The sequence below is a fragment of the Vulpes vulpes genome, chromosome 5 (genome assembly GCF_048418805.1).
Source record: "Vulpes vulpes isolate BD-2025 chromosome 5, VulVul3, whole genome shotgun sequence".
NCBI lineage: Eukaryota > Metazoa > Chordata > Mammalia > Carnivora > Canidae > Vulpes > Vulpes vulpes.
The window spans coordinates 15733081-15753976 of NC_132784.1; the positions used below are offsets into that span (position 1 = coordinate 15733081).

Consider the following 20896-nt stretch of genomic DNA (forward strand, 5'->3'; position numbering starts at 1 on the left):
ATGCTCCCTAAAGAAGCAAGGAGGGTGGGGTCACTTTCACAGGTGCAGGTGATGAAAGCCAGGCCGAATGGTGACTGGCAGCCACACACACAGGACATGTACTCCTTTTCATCTTTTTCTCTGAATCATTTCTATTTCTTTTCAGATCAATTTTACCAGCATTTTAAAAGTTAATGCTGCTGAGTCCACCCTACCTGCCCCTTCCTAGGGTTTGTTGGAAGCCAGCATGCGCCCACAGCCACACCAGCTGTCTGCACACCTTCTTTCTTCCTGGCAGCATTGTCATCAGCCGCTGGCTCGGTCAGGATGTGCAGATGACTGAGCTCTGGCAACAAGTTCACTATTAAAAGCAGAGGGCAGGTGCCTGGCTAGAGAAAAAGCAGCTTCTTCTGGCAGTGCTGCTTCCAGAGTTACTCTATCTAGCCCTCAGCCTCTTATGCAAAGAAGCACCCTTCGCTCAGAAGCTATGGCAATAGAATGCAAGGAGCCTCTTCTCTCACACAGGGATTAGGTCTGGTTAGAGGGAACAGGATGGACACAGTGAGTATACTGAGAAAAGAGCTCAGGCTGAGACCCACTTCCGTTTGCAAAAAGATCAAAAAGAAAAGTTAAAGGAGCAGGTTCACTGTTCACCAGGATCCCTAGCCAGCCCCTGTTTATTCCTGATTGCTTTGCACGACACAGTTAAACAAAGCAATGTTAAAATGTGAAGCCTAAAGTACGTTCTTTCATGCCCCCACTTGTTCACTGGCAGAGTTTGGCTTGTTTCCTTTTCCAAGATGTTTTCAAACTGCCTCTGGATGATCCCTCCTCCCCTCTCCCATTGCCTACCCTCCACCCAACCCTGGAAACCCACTGCCAGAGGGAGAGACTGGACCACTGAATATGAAGACAGTATCCTTCTTTTTATTAACAAGCCACATATGGAATCATGGAACTCCCCCTCCATTCCTGACTTCTTTCTCCACCTGTCTCTCCTCCTCCCGTCCTGCTTGCTCCTGCTCCGTCCTTTGCTGGCTCTTTCTTTTCTCCCTGACCCCTTGGGAGGATGGAGTCCTCTCTCTATCAATACTCCCTCCCCTCCTGACCTCACGTGGACCCTTTACGTGCTGACACTCAAATTTACATCTCCAGACGTCCACGGCCCACTGCCTAGTCAGTACCTCCACCGGCTCCACGGGCAGCTCACACTGAGCATGTCTGAGATGCCCCCACCCCCCCAGCTCCAACCTCAGCCTTCTCCATTTCAGTCAGCAGAATGCTGAACCTTGACCTCAACCTTGACCTGAACCTTGGAGCTACCCTAGACTCTAGTTCCCTTACCCTCACCCTCTAATCTATCAGTCAATTGTGTTGTCTTTTTACTTAGAACAAGGGGTGGTGGAAAGGGAGGTGGGCGGGGGATGGGGGTGACTGGGTGATGGGCACTGAGGGGGGCACTTGATGGGATGAACACTGGGTGTTATACTATATGTAGGTAAATTGAACTCCAATAATAAAAAAAAAAAAAGATCTGGAATCCGACCATATTCTTACTCCCTGTGTTATATATGCCGCATGCAGCTATGGATATTTAAATCGAACTTAGTTAAGATAAAAAAACTAATAATCAAATAGAGGAAAAAAGGGAATAGACCAAGTGAGAACTCTTAAGAAAACAGTAATGAAAATTAAATTTAAAAGTTTTGTTCCAGGCAGCCCTGGTGGTGTAGCGGTTTAGCACCACCTGCAGCCCGAGGTGTGATCCTGGGGACCCCGGATCGAGTCCCGCATCAGGCTTCCTGCATGGAGCCTGCTTCTCCCTCTGCCTGTGTCTCTGCCTCTCTCTCTCTCTCTCTCTCTCTCTCTCAATAAATAAATAAATAAATAAATAAATAAATAAATAAATCTTAAAAAAAAATAAAAGTTTTATTCCTTGCTGGTACTGGTGACCTTTGAAGTGCTTATGGGCCACATGTGGCTAGTGGCTCTGGTACCGGACAGCGCAGATACAAAGCATTTCCTTCCCTGCAGAGAGCGTTACAGGCCTGTGCTGCTCACTCCTTTCCCCAAGACCACCCTGTTTCAGCCACTTAACATCTCTTGCCCGGATGACTGCAATAGCCTCTGGGTTGATCTTGCTCCTATGGTCTTCAAGACACGATAGCCAGAGAGATCCTTTGGGAACATCTTAGGTTATGCCTCTTCTCTGCTCAAAGTCATCCAAAGACTCCCATGCATGTCTATCAGAGGAGGAGCAAAGTCCGTGGAATGGCAAGCGAGCCCTTATGAGCTCTAGCTCCTTTTACTTGTCTGGCCTCCTCTGCCCTCCCCCTTCCGAACTGCTCTGGCCACAACCACACTGGCCTCCTGCTGCTCCCGCCTCCAGGCTTCTGCACTGTCTCTTCCCTCTGCTGAGCATGCCCTTCCCTCTTTCCCCCCCAGATATCCTCCTGGCTCACTCCCTCTCTTCTTTCCAATCTCAAACAATACCTTCTCAGGCTTGTTTAGACTGCTTTTTAAAATGTTAACCACCCCCCCCCACACACACACACCCGCAGTCCTGGCCTCCTGTACCCTACCTGCTTCACCTTGTCTTTTCCACAGCACTCATCTCTTTCAACAAATGATAGACATTTACTAGTTAATCATAGCTGTTGTTTCCTCTCCAGCACGGAGTTTTGTCTAGTTACTCACTGCTGGAAAGCTGGGTCAGAGGGGGCTCTCAATAAATATGTGTTCAATAAATAAATGGGGTTTTAGAGCTGGAAGGAGCCCTGGAAATCATTCTTGGATGGAGCAGCTGAAGGTCAATAAGGTGAAATTAGTTGCTGTGGACCCACACTAAGTTCAAGGGAAGAGGTGGACAAGGAGCTAGCTTGGTCTTAGGCATCTTTTTAGGGCAGTCCCGTGATGATCACCTCCCCTTCTCCTTTCTTTGCCACCACCAGAAAGGTGCTGACAAACCACAGAGAGCCAAAGGGAACAACCACCTAACTACGGTGCCAGTGGTGTTTGCCACTTTCTTCTTGGTAAGCCAATGTATGATTTCACCATGGGTCCTGCTTCTCTGATGACTTGTAGGAAGTAGGCAACAAGGTGGAAGCTCAGGCTATTCTCACCCCCATATGTCACAGCGCTAAGACTCTTGGAAAATTGGAAACCCACAAGGTTGCTAGGTTTTCCCTAAAGCAATATATCAGTCTTGTTTTTAAAAAAGAAAGCCATGTTTTCATCATGTAATTGCTAAATTAGTATTTGAAAAAAATCAATTTGAACAAATTGATTCTCCATTGCATCACTGAAATATACCTGACAATCCAGAGTAGATTAGAAGGAAAGTAGACCCCAGGTCCCACTTTGTATTAAGGGTTCATCTTTCCTCCTATCGCTGGAAGGAAATGCTGTCTGAATACACATATTTTAAATGCCTCGAGATGATGGTCTTTCTACTGCCAATTCTGATTCAAAAAGAAAATACAGTGAGTTTGAACTTCATAAACGACCTGTTCATAACGGCCTGGCTCACAGGTGCAGAGCTACACAACACGATATTAGCAAAAAGCCTGGAAGACTCCATCCATGGCTCACTGGACAATTTAACTTGCCAGAGGATGTAATTAAGAACAAAGTTATCTTTCTAGTCATTCCTTCATTACCAAGATAACTCAATTGGAGGCTTTTCGGGAGATGCCAGATTTGGAAATAAAATCCTCACAGACTGCACTGAAATGTCATGAAGATTATACCAGAAAACAAATTGATGTGCATAGACAATCTTCTGTACATACCAGAAAATTAGATCTCAGGAGAGATGTGGGGCTAAGATGTGAAGTCGAGGGTGGGGGTGGAGGCAGAGTACAGTGAAAGGCAAAATCAGCGGCTTCCCGGAGAGAGGGGAGCCCCAGATGTCCAGGTTCTCCCGTAAGTTACCTTGGGTGGTGCTCTTCATTGCTTTCACTAACTTGCTCCTTCCAGCTCCAAAACCATTATTTCCATAGTCCAGGTCACTGTCACTATCACTGCCACCACTGGCAGAGTACGCACACATTCTGGGAACCTTGTCCTAAATGAGCAATACGAGACTGTTAAGATTATTCATGCAAGTCAAAGTGGGGCGGAACAACCCATGAGGAGGGGACGTGGGTTCACAGTTGGCTGTCATTCCACGCACAGAACTCCCTTCTGCTGCCCCCCCACCTTCCCCCCCCCACCACCACCACCAAGAGCAACTCTGCTTCCCTGTCGATCTGTCTCAGGCGGAGCTGGCGCGGTCTACTCAATTACCGGAGCTGCAGAAACGGGGCTGTGATGATGAAGCCATTGACCACTCTGCCATTGTCTCAGGCACAGGGAAGTCCTCACAGTTACCTGCTCTGCATTTTGCACACTTCTTTATGGGGTCTTCTTTTTCTCAATTGCCTATTATGAGCTGCTGTTCCAAGCCTAATGGCTTATTTGTTTAACTGATCTCATCATTGGCTTTCAAGTATCAGAGGGTACGGAAAAAAATCAACCTTGAGAACAGAAGAATAAATGCTTGCCTAATGTATAATTTTCTTCTATCCCTGGAAAGTACGGGAGCCTTTAGGAAAGTATGCAGTTTCTAACCCTGTATGATCCTTGAATCGACTGAGAGTTCATGGGGGGAGGGACTCGGTCTCCCCTCTTGCTCACAGGCACACCCAGGCTGACCCTCGAGGTGTCACTGATGTGGTGAAAGGCCCTGTCAAGAATTGCTGAGGTGGTTGATGCTGTATAAATAGTTTCCCCTTTGTGCACAGAATCAGAATACTAGATGTAGGACTGCAATTCTGTGTATAGAATTATAAAAGAATGTCCTTTTGGTTTGCAGGCTGCCCTGTTAGAGCCTACTATTCCCCACCCATCCCGGACAGTTCAGGTACAGATGTATAGGGGATGGGTCTCTAAAGTTTGTTTGGGAGAGTGTCATTCAGTTGGAAATGATAAAAACAGATTTTAGGGTGTAAAGTTCTTCACCTGGAGTCATAAGTTCAAGCAGCTACTCATTCCTTATTTCTTTATTCATTGACTCATTCATTCCCTCGTTCAACAAATGCTTATTGAGCACCTATTCTGTGCTAAGAGGAGTGCTAGGCTTTGAGGGTACAGAGTTCGGTATGAGGGGTACTGGTAGTCCAGCAAGGATGGTGTCCATGAACGATGACTAGTCTCCTGGCTGTGGTGCTAGAGGAGCCCCATGTCTAGAGCTCCAGCAGGGTCCCTGTAACACTTTCTGGGGTAGGATGAGATGAATTTTTTCATCACTCTGTTCAACAAACACTAATGGAACCAGGCACTGTTCTAGCACTGGGTGCTAGAAATATAAGCTAACTCTTTCTTCCAGCTTTCCCTCCCTGGCAGTCAGCAAAGCAGGGTTCTAAGTTCTGAGCCACAGAACTTAGCTCTGACTCTCAAATCAGAGCAAGCTTTCCAGTGGGCAGAGCTGGGGCAGGATGATGAGTGAGAGAACCCTGGAGAGGGCTCTGTGTTGCTGGTTTATGTTGGGTGAAGAGTGTCCTGCCATCACATGTAGGGGGGCGGCTCTCACCTGGCCAGCATCAGTTGTTGTTGTTATTATTTTTACTTTCTTGGATTTGCCTGAACCCCTTTGCCACTGTCACCACCTTTTGTTTTTGAACAATTTCCCCCTCCCACTCTGGGTGTCTTTAGGGTTTCTCAACTTTCCAATTCCCAAAGCAAGCACAGAGTCCTTGGAACAGTGCTTCTCAAAGAATTTTCCGTGGCCCAACAGCATAGCATCACCTGGGAATTCATCAGAAATGTTTGGACCTCAACCCATCAGTACCAAATCAGACAGGGCGCAGGTGGGTGTGTAGCCCTCTGAGTGGATCTGATGCCCACTCAAGTTTGGGAACCACTGCTTTGGAGGAGTCTTAACATTTTTATGTTTACACTGAGGCATGATAGAGTACACTGGTTTACTCTTTAGGCTCCTGCCTTATAGAGGCTGCCATTCTGAGTGTCAGACATGGAATTCAGAGGGCTGAGTTCTAGTCCCGACTCCTGAGTATGAACCCTGAATATGGTCCAGCATCTCTCTGGAGTTGTGTTCTCTACTGTAAATTGAGGCTGTGGGCTCAGAGAATCTCATTCCCTACTAATCCATGAACCCATTCTGAGGTGGTAAAGGCTAAAAGAAGGTTTGGCCCCACTGGTTGTGGGGAACCCCAGATGTGGGCTAATCCAGGTATTTTCTCATCACAGCTGGTAGAAACTCTAGTACAAAGAGCAATGGGGGCAGTTGAACATGGCTCAGGTAACTTGCTGGAAGAGGCAAATAGGAGGAAACACAGGAGGACATACTAACTAACCCCGAGGGATGATAGAAATGTCCCTGAGCCATGAGCAACTTCTTGGGTCCAATAACATGTCAGGAGGCCTATGTGTGCCATCTCAGGGTGGATGAAGATCTCACAGCAAAAACAGTAGGGGCTGAAGAGACGCAGGTCTCATTGACACCAGCAAGTCATTTGACTACTCAGGGGTATAATTATACCTTCTGTACCTGTCTCGGAGGCACAAGGCAAAGGTTAAAGGAAGAATAAGATAACGGAAAAGTATCACTAAATAATTCTCAATGTACTCTTATGGTTTGGGAAAGTGAGTGCCTGTTCTGTAACATCTAATCTGGGAGACCATCCATGCCTCAAAAATCTAGGTGCAAGTCTCGGAAACATTTCAATTCCTCCCAAAAACCCAGGGCGTTACTTAATTATGCAGGAAAAAGGGTGAGCCTTGGGCCTTAGTTTTTATTCACTGAGCCAACGACAAATTTGATGCAAAAATTGGATCTGTTGTAAAAGTGTTTAAGGAAGTCATTTTTCACCATCAGGAGCAACAAGTGGAGGGTACCCTCCTCCTGTTAGCCTCCCCCTTACCTGGGTTTCAGCCGTGGGGTCTTCACTGCCCCACTCTGGAAGCTGCTCACTTGCGATTGTGTTTTCGGCATATTCAAATGACGAGCAGGTCTGAGGCCTTGGCTCTGCTTCATTCTGCTTTTGGGAATTGATTTTTCCTAAGTGAGAAAATGTACATGAAATCACAATCTGCTTTCTTCAACTCTTTACAAGTTAAGGGAGGGAAGTGAGAGAGACATTCAGAAATAATAAAAAAGATCCAAACACAGTTACAGCTGCTTTTCCCAACATCCAGTCCCCTGCAAGTCTGTGCCACCCAAAACATCTGCATTGCACTGCTATGTGTATCTCTAGAAGGTGTCCATCTCAGAGAGCTGAAGGCAAACTTTTCCACAAAATATTGAGAAGCTTTTCATGTTAGGAAGGGGTTAATGAGCAAATCCTTTGGGAAACACTGATTACTCCTCAAATAGTGTTAATCATCAGACAACAAACAGGTTTCCTTTTGGGAGCACTTCTCAGAGCCTTCATTGTGCTATTGAAAATTGTCATAACATCCAAAGAAAGGGTTTGATTTAGAGCCCTAAATAATATGCCCTATTCTGAAGACAGTACTGTAACTTCAGAGAAAAGTCTTTTCCAGAACTTTTTTTCAGGGTTCATATTTAGAGTATAAGTATACTATGAGAATGTTAGGTTGTCTGATTTCAAAAGCAGACCTTTGTCCCACGCTTCTTTTGAACTTGTGGTATTAAAGTAAAAAATCTTAAAAAAAAAAAAGAAGAAGAAGAAAAAGCCCTTCCCAAACATATTTGGGCAGGGAACCCTTATTTTCCTAGAATACTCATTAAGGTCACTCCCAATGCACTCAGAATGTATTTTCGGCAACTGCGCTCTTAAAGAATTTGCAGGGCAGTACTCCCAAGCTTTTATGTGTATATGCATCAGTTGAGCTTTTGTTAAATTGCAGCGTCTGAATCAGGAGGTCTAGACTGTGGGTCTGAGATTCTGCATTTCCGGAAAGCTCTCGGGCGATCTTGATGATACTAGCCCATGGATCACACTTTGAGAAGCAAGGGTGTAATTAGCAGGGAATGATTAAAGTTCCCCCATTATCCTTAATAGTAGATTAACCTGCAGAGTGAATTCCTTCCTCATGCCAGAAAGGAGAATCGCTGTTATTACCCTCCATCCTCAGTGATTACCAACAGGACATGCTGTGAGAGCCTCTCAATAGCATTTTGCTTGTGAGCAGAAGCAAAGTCACTATATTTTTATCAGCACTGTGAGACTTGTCCAGTTACTTTTTTTTTTTTTTGATTATGGGAAAAAGTGAAAAACCAATGGAAATACATGCATTAAATAGGAAATGACTCCTCTTAAGTGGGAATAACCTCACTTTCCTTTTGCTCCAGCTTGTCCTCCCATTCCCTGATTTTTCAAGTGAGTCACTGATGGCCACAGAGAAAAGAGCAGCCTTGGAAAGGTGGCCCTGCCTCAGGACCACAGTGACGTTATCATTTGGTAGACAGGAAGCTGCAGGGTGGGTGACACAAAAATACCTTGTGATTCTGTTGACCTCATTCTCTACCATATACTACTTTCTTACAACTCTTCATGACAATTTAATTAAGACACAAACCTCCAAAAACCAACGCAGTGAATATTAGCAGCATGATCAGAACAATCTCCTTCCAATCCCCTTCTTATGAAGCAATTCAAGGCTTGTGGTTTCTATTCAATTTGTTATAATGACAGTGTTTAATCATGAAGTCTACGCGGCAGCCCGTTGCTGAATTGAGGTCACACATGTGACTATTCAAGCATGGAGCACATAATCTATAACTAAGATTTCGCCCCTGAATCTCTGGAGGCTGTGTCATTAATTAACAATGCATTTATTTAAAAAATAATATGCATTACAGCCTTTTAAAATGTAGCCTTGGCTTGGAATGAGCAGAAGTTTGTGATGAAACATTCATGGCAGTTCGCATTGTTGTATAAAGAACTCAGCTGTGGGAATAGCTCAATCACATATATTCAAAGATATTTAATTAAAAGTCTTCTTTTCTAATTTCTCAAAAGCCAATCGTATAATTTCTACTTGTGGCTGGCTCCTTTCTAAGTCATGAAATCATAAGAGAAAGTCTTTAGAGTTCTTGTTCATATGCTTATGCATGTCGTTAGTGCAACATAAGCCACGCAAGCTAAAAATTATTTAGTGTCATCTCACACTGCAATAAATATTTTAAATCTTGAAGGAACAATGAACAAACTTTGACCTTTAGCCTGGTCCTATCTTTAATCATGGAAGCTTGTTTCAATTACTGTGACGAAGGGTGGTGCATCTCACTGAGGAGGCTCATTCCACTCTATTGCAGTTAATGCACAATCCACTGCTGATATATCAAACTAAGTTTTTTATAGTTCAACATATAAATATATTTGAGCAGGATAGGAATATGTCAGAAGACATACATTTCTGGTTAGAGGGCAAACAACATTTCAGCTAAATTTATGTCTCAGGCCTAAACTGGTCTATATTCAGAGTTAGGCTTTAAAAAGATAAAATCCTATGTGTGTGTTGTGTGGCTTTTTTCTTTATCAATTTATATGTCCCTGTACCTGTGCTTACGTGCTTGTTTCCTTTATGCATGTGTTTACCCCCTATTGTGATACTAAGAATAGATGATGTTTAGCATTTGTCTTTTTACTTTTGTTTGAGGACATATAGGGATTTTCATGTATCTACATTCCCATTGGGTGGAGGTCACTGACTGACCTCCTGGTGGAAACCTTTTCTGCTGCCCGTTTTCCATTTTTGTCAGCAAGTGCATTGTTTTGGTGTGGAAACAGTCTAATTTGGAAGGTCACAGGTGTTTTACCTGAGGAGGCTGGTTTGGGGAGCCGACTTTCCAGAGGCCGCATCCCCCTGGCGGTCATGATGGGGTCAGATGTGGAATGAACAATGGTGTTATCTGCAGAGGCGTGGCTGTCTGCAGAGGAAGGCACTTCTCGTTCAAGGGTCTGAGCCCTGATGGAAGAAGCTGCACAAAGTGCTGGCTGGAGAGACAGGATGGGCTCAGTGTCCTCTGGGGAGTCTGGGTGGCAGATGTATCGCCCTGTGGAGCGATTTCCCGAGTCTGGGAGTGGGAAGGTTCCAATCCCACTGTCCAGTGTCCTCATCAGGCAGTTGGATTCTAGAGAGAATAACAAAGTGAGGATTAGATAGGGCTCACATAAAAGGATAAAAGGATCATGAGCATTTTTATCCAATCTGGAGGAAGGGGGTATCTAGAAGGAAGAAATACTATTAATGGGATAGTACATTTCCAGTGAGTGGCACCAGACAGACATTTAATTGAACACGGAAATATCCCCTTCACATAATATGAGGTAAGACAGCTAGCCATTACTAGCATTAAGAGTCACATGTACATATATCCTGGATGGTTCTCTAGAACTGTCACACAAAAAGAACGGCCATTAGAGACCAAAAGTTATTTTTAGTCACCTTTATTTTGATTGGGAATCATATGACTTCAACCAATTAGGTGAAATTTATTAACCGAAATATGATGAGTAATGAGCACACATAGCACTTTGAAGTGATGTCCTAACAAAGGTAATTGTGCATCTCTTACATGAATTATTATCCACTCGACAGTTAACTAAGTCTCTGGCCTCTCAATTTAACTGTGAGGGCAAGTAATTCATATGCTACAAGGGTCATCCCAAAAGATACCTTACCCATGGTACTATCACTTTATCATGTGGGCTTCATTTGACCCAACTGCCATTTAAAGTCAATTAATTGAGAGCCACCATCTGTCTTTCACTCTCACTTCATGCAGTGACACAACCCATTAATACTTGTTGGATTTTTTGTCACTCTCAGAGATCTCACTATTCTCTAAAACAAATCGAGTTGATTTCACCACACATGTGTAATATATTCTGCTGTGTCTCATCTTTAAGAAATTTTGTGGGCAGCCCGGGTGGCTCAGTGGGTTAGCGCCGCCTTTAGCCCAGGGCCTGATCCTGGAGATCCAGGATCAAGACCCGTGTCGGGCTCCCTGCGTGGAGCCCGCTTCTCCCTCTGCCTGTGTCTCTGCCGCTCTCTCTCTCTCTCTCTCTCTCTGTGTCTCTCATTAATAAATAAATAAAATCTTTTTAAAAAAAATTTTGTGTACAGACAAAAATACAGTATCTGAAAAAATTATTACTGTAATGGCATTATGGTTTATTCAAGCCAATGAGACAACTTCCAAGATCTGCTTGTCACTCCAAAAGCTTCCTGTTTATAGGATAGTCTTAGAAGAAAACATCCTTAGTAAAGTTTGTGTCAGCAGCTTGTGGTTCTAACACTCAGCAAGACTTAGTACCGTGTCAGGCATGGTGGCGAATATAACAGAATATGACATAATCTTCGTATCTCAAGGCTCAACAGCTAACATTTCAGTAGTGTTTTATGGAACAATGGCTTATAAAGTGCAAACTGCCAATAACTATTGTATGACCCCTGACACAGGATTCTTAGCCTGTGGAGCTCTCAGGTTCCTTATGGGATTGCTGTGAGGATAAAAATGTTTGCCATCCAATCTCTAGAATTTAGAACAATATCAAGCATTCGGTGGGAGATAGCTGAAAGTTAAATAACAAATAGTGACATATGCAAAATGTTCAGTCTATTTATCAGATTTTAGAGACACTTGGCAGGTGGATAGTTTATCCATAAGTGCCTCTCTTACACAATCTCATTTGATGCTGAGCAATTTATGTCAGAATTCCTGAAACTGTCCCTTCCCTATTCTCTTCCTCAAAAGCTCTGGGCCACCAATGAGTAGTAGAATTCGGGGAATTTCCTAACAGTAAGGTTAAAACAAAGGTGTAGGGCTGTGGACAGTCTTCGCTCTTATAGATTTGGTGCTGGTTTTGGAAGCACTAGGGAGTCAGAGTCCTTATCGAAAAAGAAGCTTCTGTCTTTAATGGGATATTTAGTGGGAAGATGCAGATACACTCTACCGTTTAGCAGCCATGAGATCTAAGAAAGTGGTCAGGAACTGCCTGGGCTCTGATTCATATGGCTATGGCCTGGGGTGGGCCTTTTCTTTTTTAGAATTACAAGGGCTAAATTTTAGCCCTATTCATTTCAAGGTCTCCACCTGGCCAGCTTTACTCTCAACCAGCTTCAAAGATTGTTCATTACCTTCTCCATTCATCTTCTTCTCAATTAAGGGGACCTGATTATTTACAGAGGGGCCTTTTTGAGAAATGAGCAGCTGTTTGCATGGGGAGGCATTGCCAGAAGAGTTTAAAAAGAAAGATCCCCGGCACTGGCATTCAGATTTCAAGGTCTTTTCTTCATTTTAGTCAAGAAATACAAAACCCCTCAGAGTTAGCATGTCCACATGTTGTACTAGGGAGCAATTCTAAGAGTCGAAATTATTTCAGTCTCACACAGGAACAAATGGATCTTCATCAGAACTGACCCAGTGTTTGGGAACAGGAAGCAGACTCATTGGCTTTAACAGCTGAGGTGTGTTAGTCCTCACAGGCCCCAGGCTCCCTCCTGTGATTATTTCCTCCCAGCACCTGCAGGATTGCTTAGCCCTGAACTAGAGTGCTCAGCAGGATGAAACATGGGGAGTTCTTTTCCTTTTGTGCACTTGAACCATCAAATTTGGCTGATCATTGTAGCCACTTAGTACTTCACTTCTTTCTTTGCCTCCTGTCTTCAGCTTCTCAATATTATAAGGTTAGGAACTATCATCACCATCTACAAATGAGGAATCCTAGTTCAAAAGGGTTAAGTAACTCACCCAAAGCCATGAGCTATAAGGAGCTTGGATTTGAATCCAGTCAAGTATAACTACAGAGACCATGCTTTTAGCCATCAAGCTATCCTCATCCTTCCCAAAAGTACAGACAAATCCGGAAGCAGAGTCTACTCAGTTACTAGCCATTGAGGCAGCCTTGTGAGCAGAAAGCTCCCAGAATGCCTCCCCGCCTCCCCACCCCTGCTCCTAGGTAAAGGCATTCAGCTTGTCCCCTGGAACTGAAGCAGGTACCTGAATTCTAGCTGGCTCTCTTGCTCCCCATCCTGAGGTCTGAGTCTACCTTGATGTTTCCTGTATCTAATGGTTGTTGCCCGCACTCAGGATGCCTGCACATCCTGATCTGCACGGGTTCTGAGGACCATGACTGCGCAGTAACTCTTCCCCTCTGCATTCTTCAATTGCATCCATAGACTTTCAGGCCCAGGTTTTTAAGGCATTAATCTCAATTCTCTGGATTAGGTGATAGGCATTGCCTCCAAGGGCAGTTTTCTGGCTTTGTCTGAGAACTCTCTCCCCTCCAAGTATTTGATGGCTCAGAAAGCATTGAATCCAGTCCTCTCAAATGGAGACTCAAAAAGCAAAATGAGATCCTTGACTGCCATTACCGTGATTTTTCTAGGGGAAGCTCCAGCCGCCAAGGCCCGTGTGCTGGCCTGGACTAATAACAGAAGGCTGGAAATAGGGTGAGGAGAGGTCATAGGAAAATTGGTGAAGGCAGGCTAAGTATGGTACCCTTCTGAAAATACCAACATTTTCTGGTTTCTGTCCCCTTAAATGATTTTCCTTTCCCTTCTTTCCTTTTATAATATTGTCATACCAGAATCTAAAGAGGACTTTTGGTATTCCTGAGTTCTCAGATTCTCTGAGAACTGTGTGCTCTGACACTAAACTCATAAACCACCTGCTATTAAAGCCATTTTTTATTTCTAAAAATTACAGATGCCAAATGTAGTGAATTTGAAGAACTCATTTGTAAGTACCTATGAAATGAGGTGTAGACAGTCAGGGACTCAGGCACCATATGCCAAGTTTCACCCTCAAGCAAATTTCTCCAGAATGCATAAACCTTTGGAAATGGAGTTTATATTGAAAATGCTGACACCTTCTTTATGCAGTTTCTTTAAGGTGCTGTAAGTTTCTCACAGTTCATAAAAATAATGTAACCTGAGAAAGTGTTAGATATTGTACTTCTGAAGCCAGCTTTTTTTTTTTTTCTCAGAGAATTAGAAGAACTCACAAAGTAATTAAATGGCTGTGATAGGAACAAAGTTCAAAGTGGCAAGCTGACCTTGCATCTCGAATGAGTTGACAGTCTTGATCTCGACAAGTATAAGTTCACATTTGTGGCTGTGAGAACAGCTGCCAACAGGGCCTTGCTAATGAGTTCAAGGATTGGGTCTCCGGATGACCAGCAGGTTTCATTCTTCCAAGGTTACCAATCATGCCTCTGACCCTGGTCAGCCCTTCCACCTACTTCTCATTGTCCCATTTGCCTACTCTCTCTCTCTGTCTCTTTCACTCTCTCAAGGTTAAGTTCTCTTGCTTATTGGCACCAACAAGCCCCAGGAGTTTCATGGGATGACTCACAGTGGTGCTTCCCAGTCCTTTTAATGTCATAGCACACATAGAAAATATGAAGCTCTCTGAGGAAAACCCTGGCTACTTGAGAGCCGAGGGTTCAACATCTCAGCACCCCTGGGATCCGTTCAGGGCATCAGCAGCAGACTGGGAGGGAATCTCTTATGTACAGGTTGGACTCAGATTCTTTTACTCACCCCTCAAATGCATCACCTTGTGGATCTCTGGCAGGCAAGGGGATACATTTTCGGTCTCTTAGCAGCTGATACACACATTTCTAGGCCCTCCTTTCTTGGGGAAAAAGCGCAGATTTTCCTTAGATTTTTGCTTAGATTAGGAGTATTTTCTGGCATTGAAGCTTCAGTAACTTCAGAGGGAAGTTACTGTGCCTAAGAGGGAGACAAACATCCCAGGAGTGGGTGAGCAGCCAAAAAGGGTGAGGTTCTGCATGAGATGATGGCAGAAAAGAAGTTCTGCAGAAACATTTCCATTGGGGATTTGTCAACTCAAGGTGCATGATATAAAAATCCCCACTCAGTGCACCAAGAAGCTTTAGCACTTATGCTCCTGGTACCTGGGGTCTCGGTAGGTGGTTTTTCAGTTTCCTCATCTGAAAATTAGGTCATACAGCCTTCATGATGGGGGTGCTTTTAGGACTAGAAACACAGATAGCATCTAATAAATATAGCATGATGTCTGGAATAAGTACACAGTTATCATTCAGAAACTAGCACAGTTCTCTAAACAAGTGTTAGTAGGCTGTAAGCATTCTGAGGCCAGACTGGATTTTATTTATGTCCGTGGTATTCTCATGTAAGTCCATTCCTGATTCTATATTGTCCATTTTCAAGAATATGGTGATTATATGCTGACAGAGCTGATACCAATTACAGGCTGATCAAGTATCTGATATATTTTCTATCACCAGGTTCAGCACAGGGCCTGACATACAGTCAGTTCTCACTGAGTGTAATGAAAAGAGCAGGTGGAGAAAAAACATCTCTAATCTTTAGAAAATGCTTCTTGAAATTAAATTGAATATGAAGCTTTCTTTTTGAAACCCCAATGTACTGCCTTTTGTTCTGACTCTAGCAACCAAAGAAAAGAGCTGTCTTCCTTCTTCTCTAGGGCCATTTTTCACATACAGTCAGACTTCATTAATTCAGATAGCCAGAGGAATAAGATCATTCAGAATTATTGAATATTTTAAAGACCAATTTCTTAATACTTCCAAGCCCTTAGAGTAAGGGTCTATGACCAAGATGAAGGACAGCTCCTAGAATGGTGTTTTGGTGTCTTTCTCAGTCTCCCCCTCCTCCCTCCAAAGCATCACTGGCCAGAAATTCTCAGGTCTAGAAGAAGCCAGAGTGGCACCATTGCCTTGGCCCTCATCCTCAGGGATTCTGGATGCCACACTGAGTGTTGGCATCCTCACTTAACACTAGTGTCCACTGTAGCATAAGAACTAAGCTAGGACAGGGTCAAGTTCCTGGGGATCATTTGTTGTGAGTAGATGAGATTATTCAGTAACGTCTTACATGGATTTATGCAAAACAGTGAGTTTCTTTCTTTTAAAACAAATTGTTCCCTCAAGTGGATTATTCCAAACTTGTTTTATATTATTTCTTTACACAGTACTGTTTATCCTTAAAAATAGCTGCAAAGGGAAAAGTATATTTCCAGCATTGTGTCAGCTGATACAAACTTCCCAGTTGGTGGAATCTGACTGAGGAACGATCTTGAGTGTTTGGAAAATGCCACTAAATCCCCTCCCTGCCCAGCCTTCTCTTCTACAGATTAAAGTGTCTCAAACTTTTTCTCACAGATCCTATCGCACAAATCCGTGATCGCCTGAATTTGTAAACCCAAACTCCTGGTAGTAGTAATGTATTTGTCTAAAGAGATCATTGGATAGGATAGGTTTGAGGAAATCTGACTTGAGTTCTAAGTTACCCTGAATATTCAGAAGAAGGAAGTGAAAAGAAAATAGTAGACATCGGAGCTGGAAAGACAAGGTTTGAAGACCCATGTGGCTACCTGCTAGCTATGTGACAACAGGGTTTGAAAACTATTCAGAGTGTGTACAATGACAGCTCATTTGTAATAAGCCTGGCACAAAGTTTCTGACAATGCAGGGGCTTAACATGTTGCCACAAGTGGTTGATAGGGAAAGGTAGGGGCCCCTACCATACGCTGTCATGGAACTCAAAGTAAACCGAACTTCCACCTGCATGGTTAGTAGTCTATGGCAGCACCTGGTCTATTTTCCTAAACAACTACCATGTGGTGATTTCCTAAGCAATCACCTTTTGGTAACCATTTCTTTGGGGGTTAGCTGATTGTAATCATCAATGAGCAATAGTGAGTACAGGGCAAAGTACTTGGAATTGGTGGCAAGGTGCCTCGTGCATAGAAAAGTTGCAGTCCATTCTCTCAAGAAATCCATTTTGGAGTTGGCACCGTGTAAAGCTTTTTAAAAAGCCTAAATGAATGATATTTACCAATGTTCCCTTGCCTCGCAGACTTATTACATTCTTGGGGAACATTTGCAAATTAGTAAGCCATGATTTTCAGTTAGCAGAGGTGCAGCACATCTATCCTATAAAGCTGTACTTGGTCTTGAGCAATGATTTGCCTTCTCTTACAGGTTCAAACAAACTACTTTAGTAACCATGGGCATTTTTTCCTCTTCAACAATAATAAATTCCAGGAAAAGAGAAAATTTAGAAGTCCAAGTGATTTTTTGCTTTGAGCATTTCTATCACATCTACAAGTTATAGCCAAAAATGCAACGAGGACCCAATACAGCTCACCAGCCAGAAAGGGTGTTTCTATAGGTGCTAATATCCATGCCATAGTACCAATTGGCATGCTTTCTTCTAATGCAAGTGGTCATGTAAAGAAGTCTTTGTATGGCTTCTCTCCAGGTTCCTAAACATCTCTTAGCTACGTGTGGTATTGGCACCAGAAACTTAAACCACAGATGGGAGAACAGATCTCTTTATTTGCACATCCTTCTCTTCATCTGTATGGCTGAAACAAACTAAAAAAAATAAGCCTGTTGCCAAAGCCACATCAATTACATGTAGGTTATTCATTCTAAGTTTACTCCGTGGTTTTTTCAAAGTAGTCAAAAACGACTATATTGGCTATTTATTCACAACTACTGGGTAACTTTGGCTGTGGCATTAAGATGACCTTCTGGAAGAGTAAATTCAATTTGATGGCTTTGGAATGCATGAGAGTACTCAGCCTTTGAATTCCAAGTGGATTTAAGCTTTCTGAGACTTGAAAAGTATATAGAAGAATGTAAATTTGTTTTCCAGTCCCCTGTGCTCTCTTTGATATCAAGGAAGACCTGGATGTTGGGGGTCTGGTGCACTGCTACACAGAGAATGAATATGAGAAAGAAATAGGGAATTAACATGACAAAAAATTAAAGGGAAAAACCAGACCATTAAATTCCTTTGTAAAGATGAAGGACAAGTTATTTAAACCAATACAAAAGATGTGCCACCTTAGGCTGGGTTGGTAGCCAGTGAATAAATATTCTGTGTCTGATAGCAGTGTCACATAAAATATTGTGGTGGGATGTGATTTAAGGATATAAACTGGAAAAGGTGAGATTTGCGTGTCATATGCCCATGTAGACCATGAATTCATAGAAATACTTCTTGAATTTATTTACATATCCAGCTGGTAAAACTCCTGAGGGGGAAAAAATTCTTTAAGTTTGCTGTAAGATGTGTTCCTTCCTGTCAATAATATTAAAACAACCTCTTCTAAGGTTCTGAGGGTGGCTCTTGGTCTAGAATTTTGGGATTTGTTATACAACTTTCTGAATCCTTCTTTTACAAATGTTAATAATTATCTCTATTCTCTTAACCCTCCAGACTGAACTATCTTGAGATCGTCACGTAACTCCTTAATGTCACGCTATGCTACTATGCTTGTCATGTAAAACAATGCACAGACTTGTATGCAATATTTACTGTAATACAGAAGAGTAGTCTAATGTGACCTGTATGGTTTAACAGCAAACACTTGTTCACATTTTTCAGCTGATCTAGGAACTGATTTGGATCCCAGACTCCTACATCCTATTTGGCAAGTTGACACTTTAGGTCAAAGTCCTTGATGATGAGCATACACACAGATCCCTCCCAACTCCCCATAAAGTAATGACTACCCCTTGAGTATTTTCCTCTCCATATGCCAAGTCTTGTCTCCTTTGCTTTGATATTTTTCTAACTTAAAAAACAAGACAAAACACAACATTGTACTCTCATTAGCTAAACTTTCTAGAGTACAATAAAAATGTAGAATCACAATGGTTCCAGCCCTGATCTGTGATCACCACTTTTTAAAAAAATATTTTATTTATTTATTCATGAGTGACACAGAGACAGAGGCAGAGACGTAGGCAGAAGGAGAGGCAGGCCCCTCAAGGGGAGCCTGATGCAGGACTTGATCCCAGAACCCTGAGACCACACCCTGAGCCAAAGGTATATCTCAACCACTGAGCCACCCAGGCGTCTCTGTGATCACCATTTTTTTTTTATGTGAAGAAATCCTCTTGTTTCCTGCTATCTTTGCTCATTCTCTATCCATGACAAAAATAGTCTATTCTCAACATCTTTTCCTCCCAATCTAATTATAAGTTAGCTATTTGTTTGTATCCTCTTCTAAGATAATTTGGGTTGGTGCTTATGAAAGGCATGTTAAAGATCTACACAAATGGTGTTGACTAATTCTCCTCTGTTCGCAGATTTAAAACATTTTCAGATTACATTCCCAGATTACTAAATCATGATTTCCCCTTAGAGAAAGTGCAGCATATCTGTCCCAAAATGTTATCCTTGTATCTGCTCAATGATCTACCTTCTCTCATGCATCCGCTCCGTCTCTATCTGTTCTGCCAAAAGGAAGTGATAAGTTAAACAATTACCTCATGAACCTGATAGACATAGATGACTATTACAAGTAATTTTGTCTCTCTAAATCTCTTTAACTCTATATCAGGTTTTCTGAAATGTATGGACTACTGCCTCTACTCTCCATTTTACCTGCTTGGATAACATCTGCTTTGATAAAGCAACTGAGGAAAGGGAGGAAAGAAAATAAATTGGGGGTAAGGTGCTGCAGTAAGAGATTCAAAACAGCTTGATTTGGCGAGAAGTGTATAAAAATAGAGAAGCATGGGGAGACTCATATGTATCAACTTAGCAACAGATAAAAATTTAGTAGGGATGTTTACAATATATCCTACATATTATTACCCTAACTTTTTTATATTAAATTTTTACATGCTCTAAAGTTAAAAATTATTTTAGTTTGTTCATATTATTGGAGTTATAGATATTTAATGAAAGCCTCCAGAAAGATAAACATTTAAAGTTCATAAATGTTTTTCTCCATTTGTCTCTATATTTAATCATTCTCAATGATTTTTTAAATTATATGCAGAAGGAAAGCCCAAGTTGTCATACCCCTGAACTTTTTTTTCTTTAATATTCACCTTAAAATGCCTTACTTGCTTGGTTCAGGATTTTAATTATTATAAGGTAATCTATTTTAAGTGAATATTTAAGGATCATTTATTTTTCTTTTATGTGACTGCAGCTGAAATGTGGGTAAAGAGGCTGAAGTTGAAGTGAGCCTGTCTTTCTATTTCAGCTTCCACTCTCCACTCACCAATATTCCATGGTTGTCTTTACAGGAAGGTAATAAAGAAGTAATGAAATCCAACAGACCAGTGGATATGGATATAGGTAAAAATACAGAGAGATTTTTGCTTCTGACCATTAAGGATTAATTGCAACAGGAATACACATACGCTGTTAAACACTGTTTTCAGATATTGGACAGTAGGCAGCATAGGACTTAACCTCAGAATCACGGGAAACAAATGAGGTGAGCCGTACAATCTCCCCAGCCACCTTTCTGATGGCAGTTTCCAGACTGAAACACAGAAAGTGGGAACATGGAGTTTGTGGATCTTGATGAATTAAAGAGATAAATATAGGTGTGTGTGTTTGTGGGGTGGGGCAAGTATCAAGGTTGCTAGAATTTGCAAGGCTGTATATTGGAAAGAAAAAATAACAGAGGTGTGCCTATAGCTTTTGGTTTTATACTAATCTGAACATGCATGAGGTAAAACTCATGATGTCAGAGAAACAATTGCTATGAGACACTAAGGTAAATTTCTTGAGCTCATATAGGCTGAAAATAGTTTTTTTTCTACCATTCAGAGAGGCTAGGCCCTCCAATATGGACTATAAGGTAGAGTTCTAAGAAGAGTCAGACCTTAGTAAGAAAGCTAAATTGCACCTAGAATAAAGCCTTCTCTGGACTTGTCAAAACAAAACTTAAGAGTAAGCCTTGAAAAATAGAACTAATCTGCAAATACTTTAAAAGCACCCCAGAACAAAGTCCAAAAATTTGTATAGGAATACTGAAATCCAGCACTCAATAACATAAAATTTATAATCTCTGACATCCAGTCAAAAAGCACTAGGCATGCAAAAAAACAAAACAAAACAAAACAAAACAGGAAAATAGGATCCATTTTCAAGAGAAAAATCAGACAATAGAAAC

At 42.2% G+C, this 20896-nt stretch overlaps 1 protein-coding gene across 15 annotated transcripts in view; it reads right to left on the reverse strand.

The window, feature by feature from the left end:
* NCKAP5 (NCK associated protein 5) overlaps positions 1-20896 on the reverse strand; it is a 946904-nt gene that overhangs the window by 46544 nt on the left and 879464 nt on the right. For 7 of the 15 annotated variants that reach the window (XM_072757601.1, XM_072757595.1, XM_072757596.1 and 4 more), the window contains 2 exons: positions 9767-10081; positions 6903-7039 (listed from right to left, as the gene is read on the reverse strand). In XM_072757601.1, coding sequence (XP_072613702.1) covers positions 6903-7039; positions 9767-10081 — 452 coding nt within the window. Of the gene's footprint in view, positions 1-3770; positions 4046-6902; positions 7040-9766; positions 10082-20896 lie in introns of all 15 variants that reach the window. The other 8 variants (XM_072757603.1, XM_072757604.1, XM_026015554.2 and 5 more) reach the window with 2 other exon arrangements.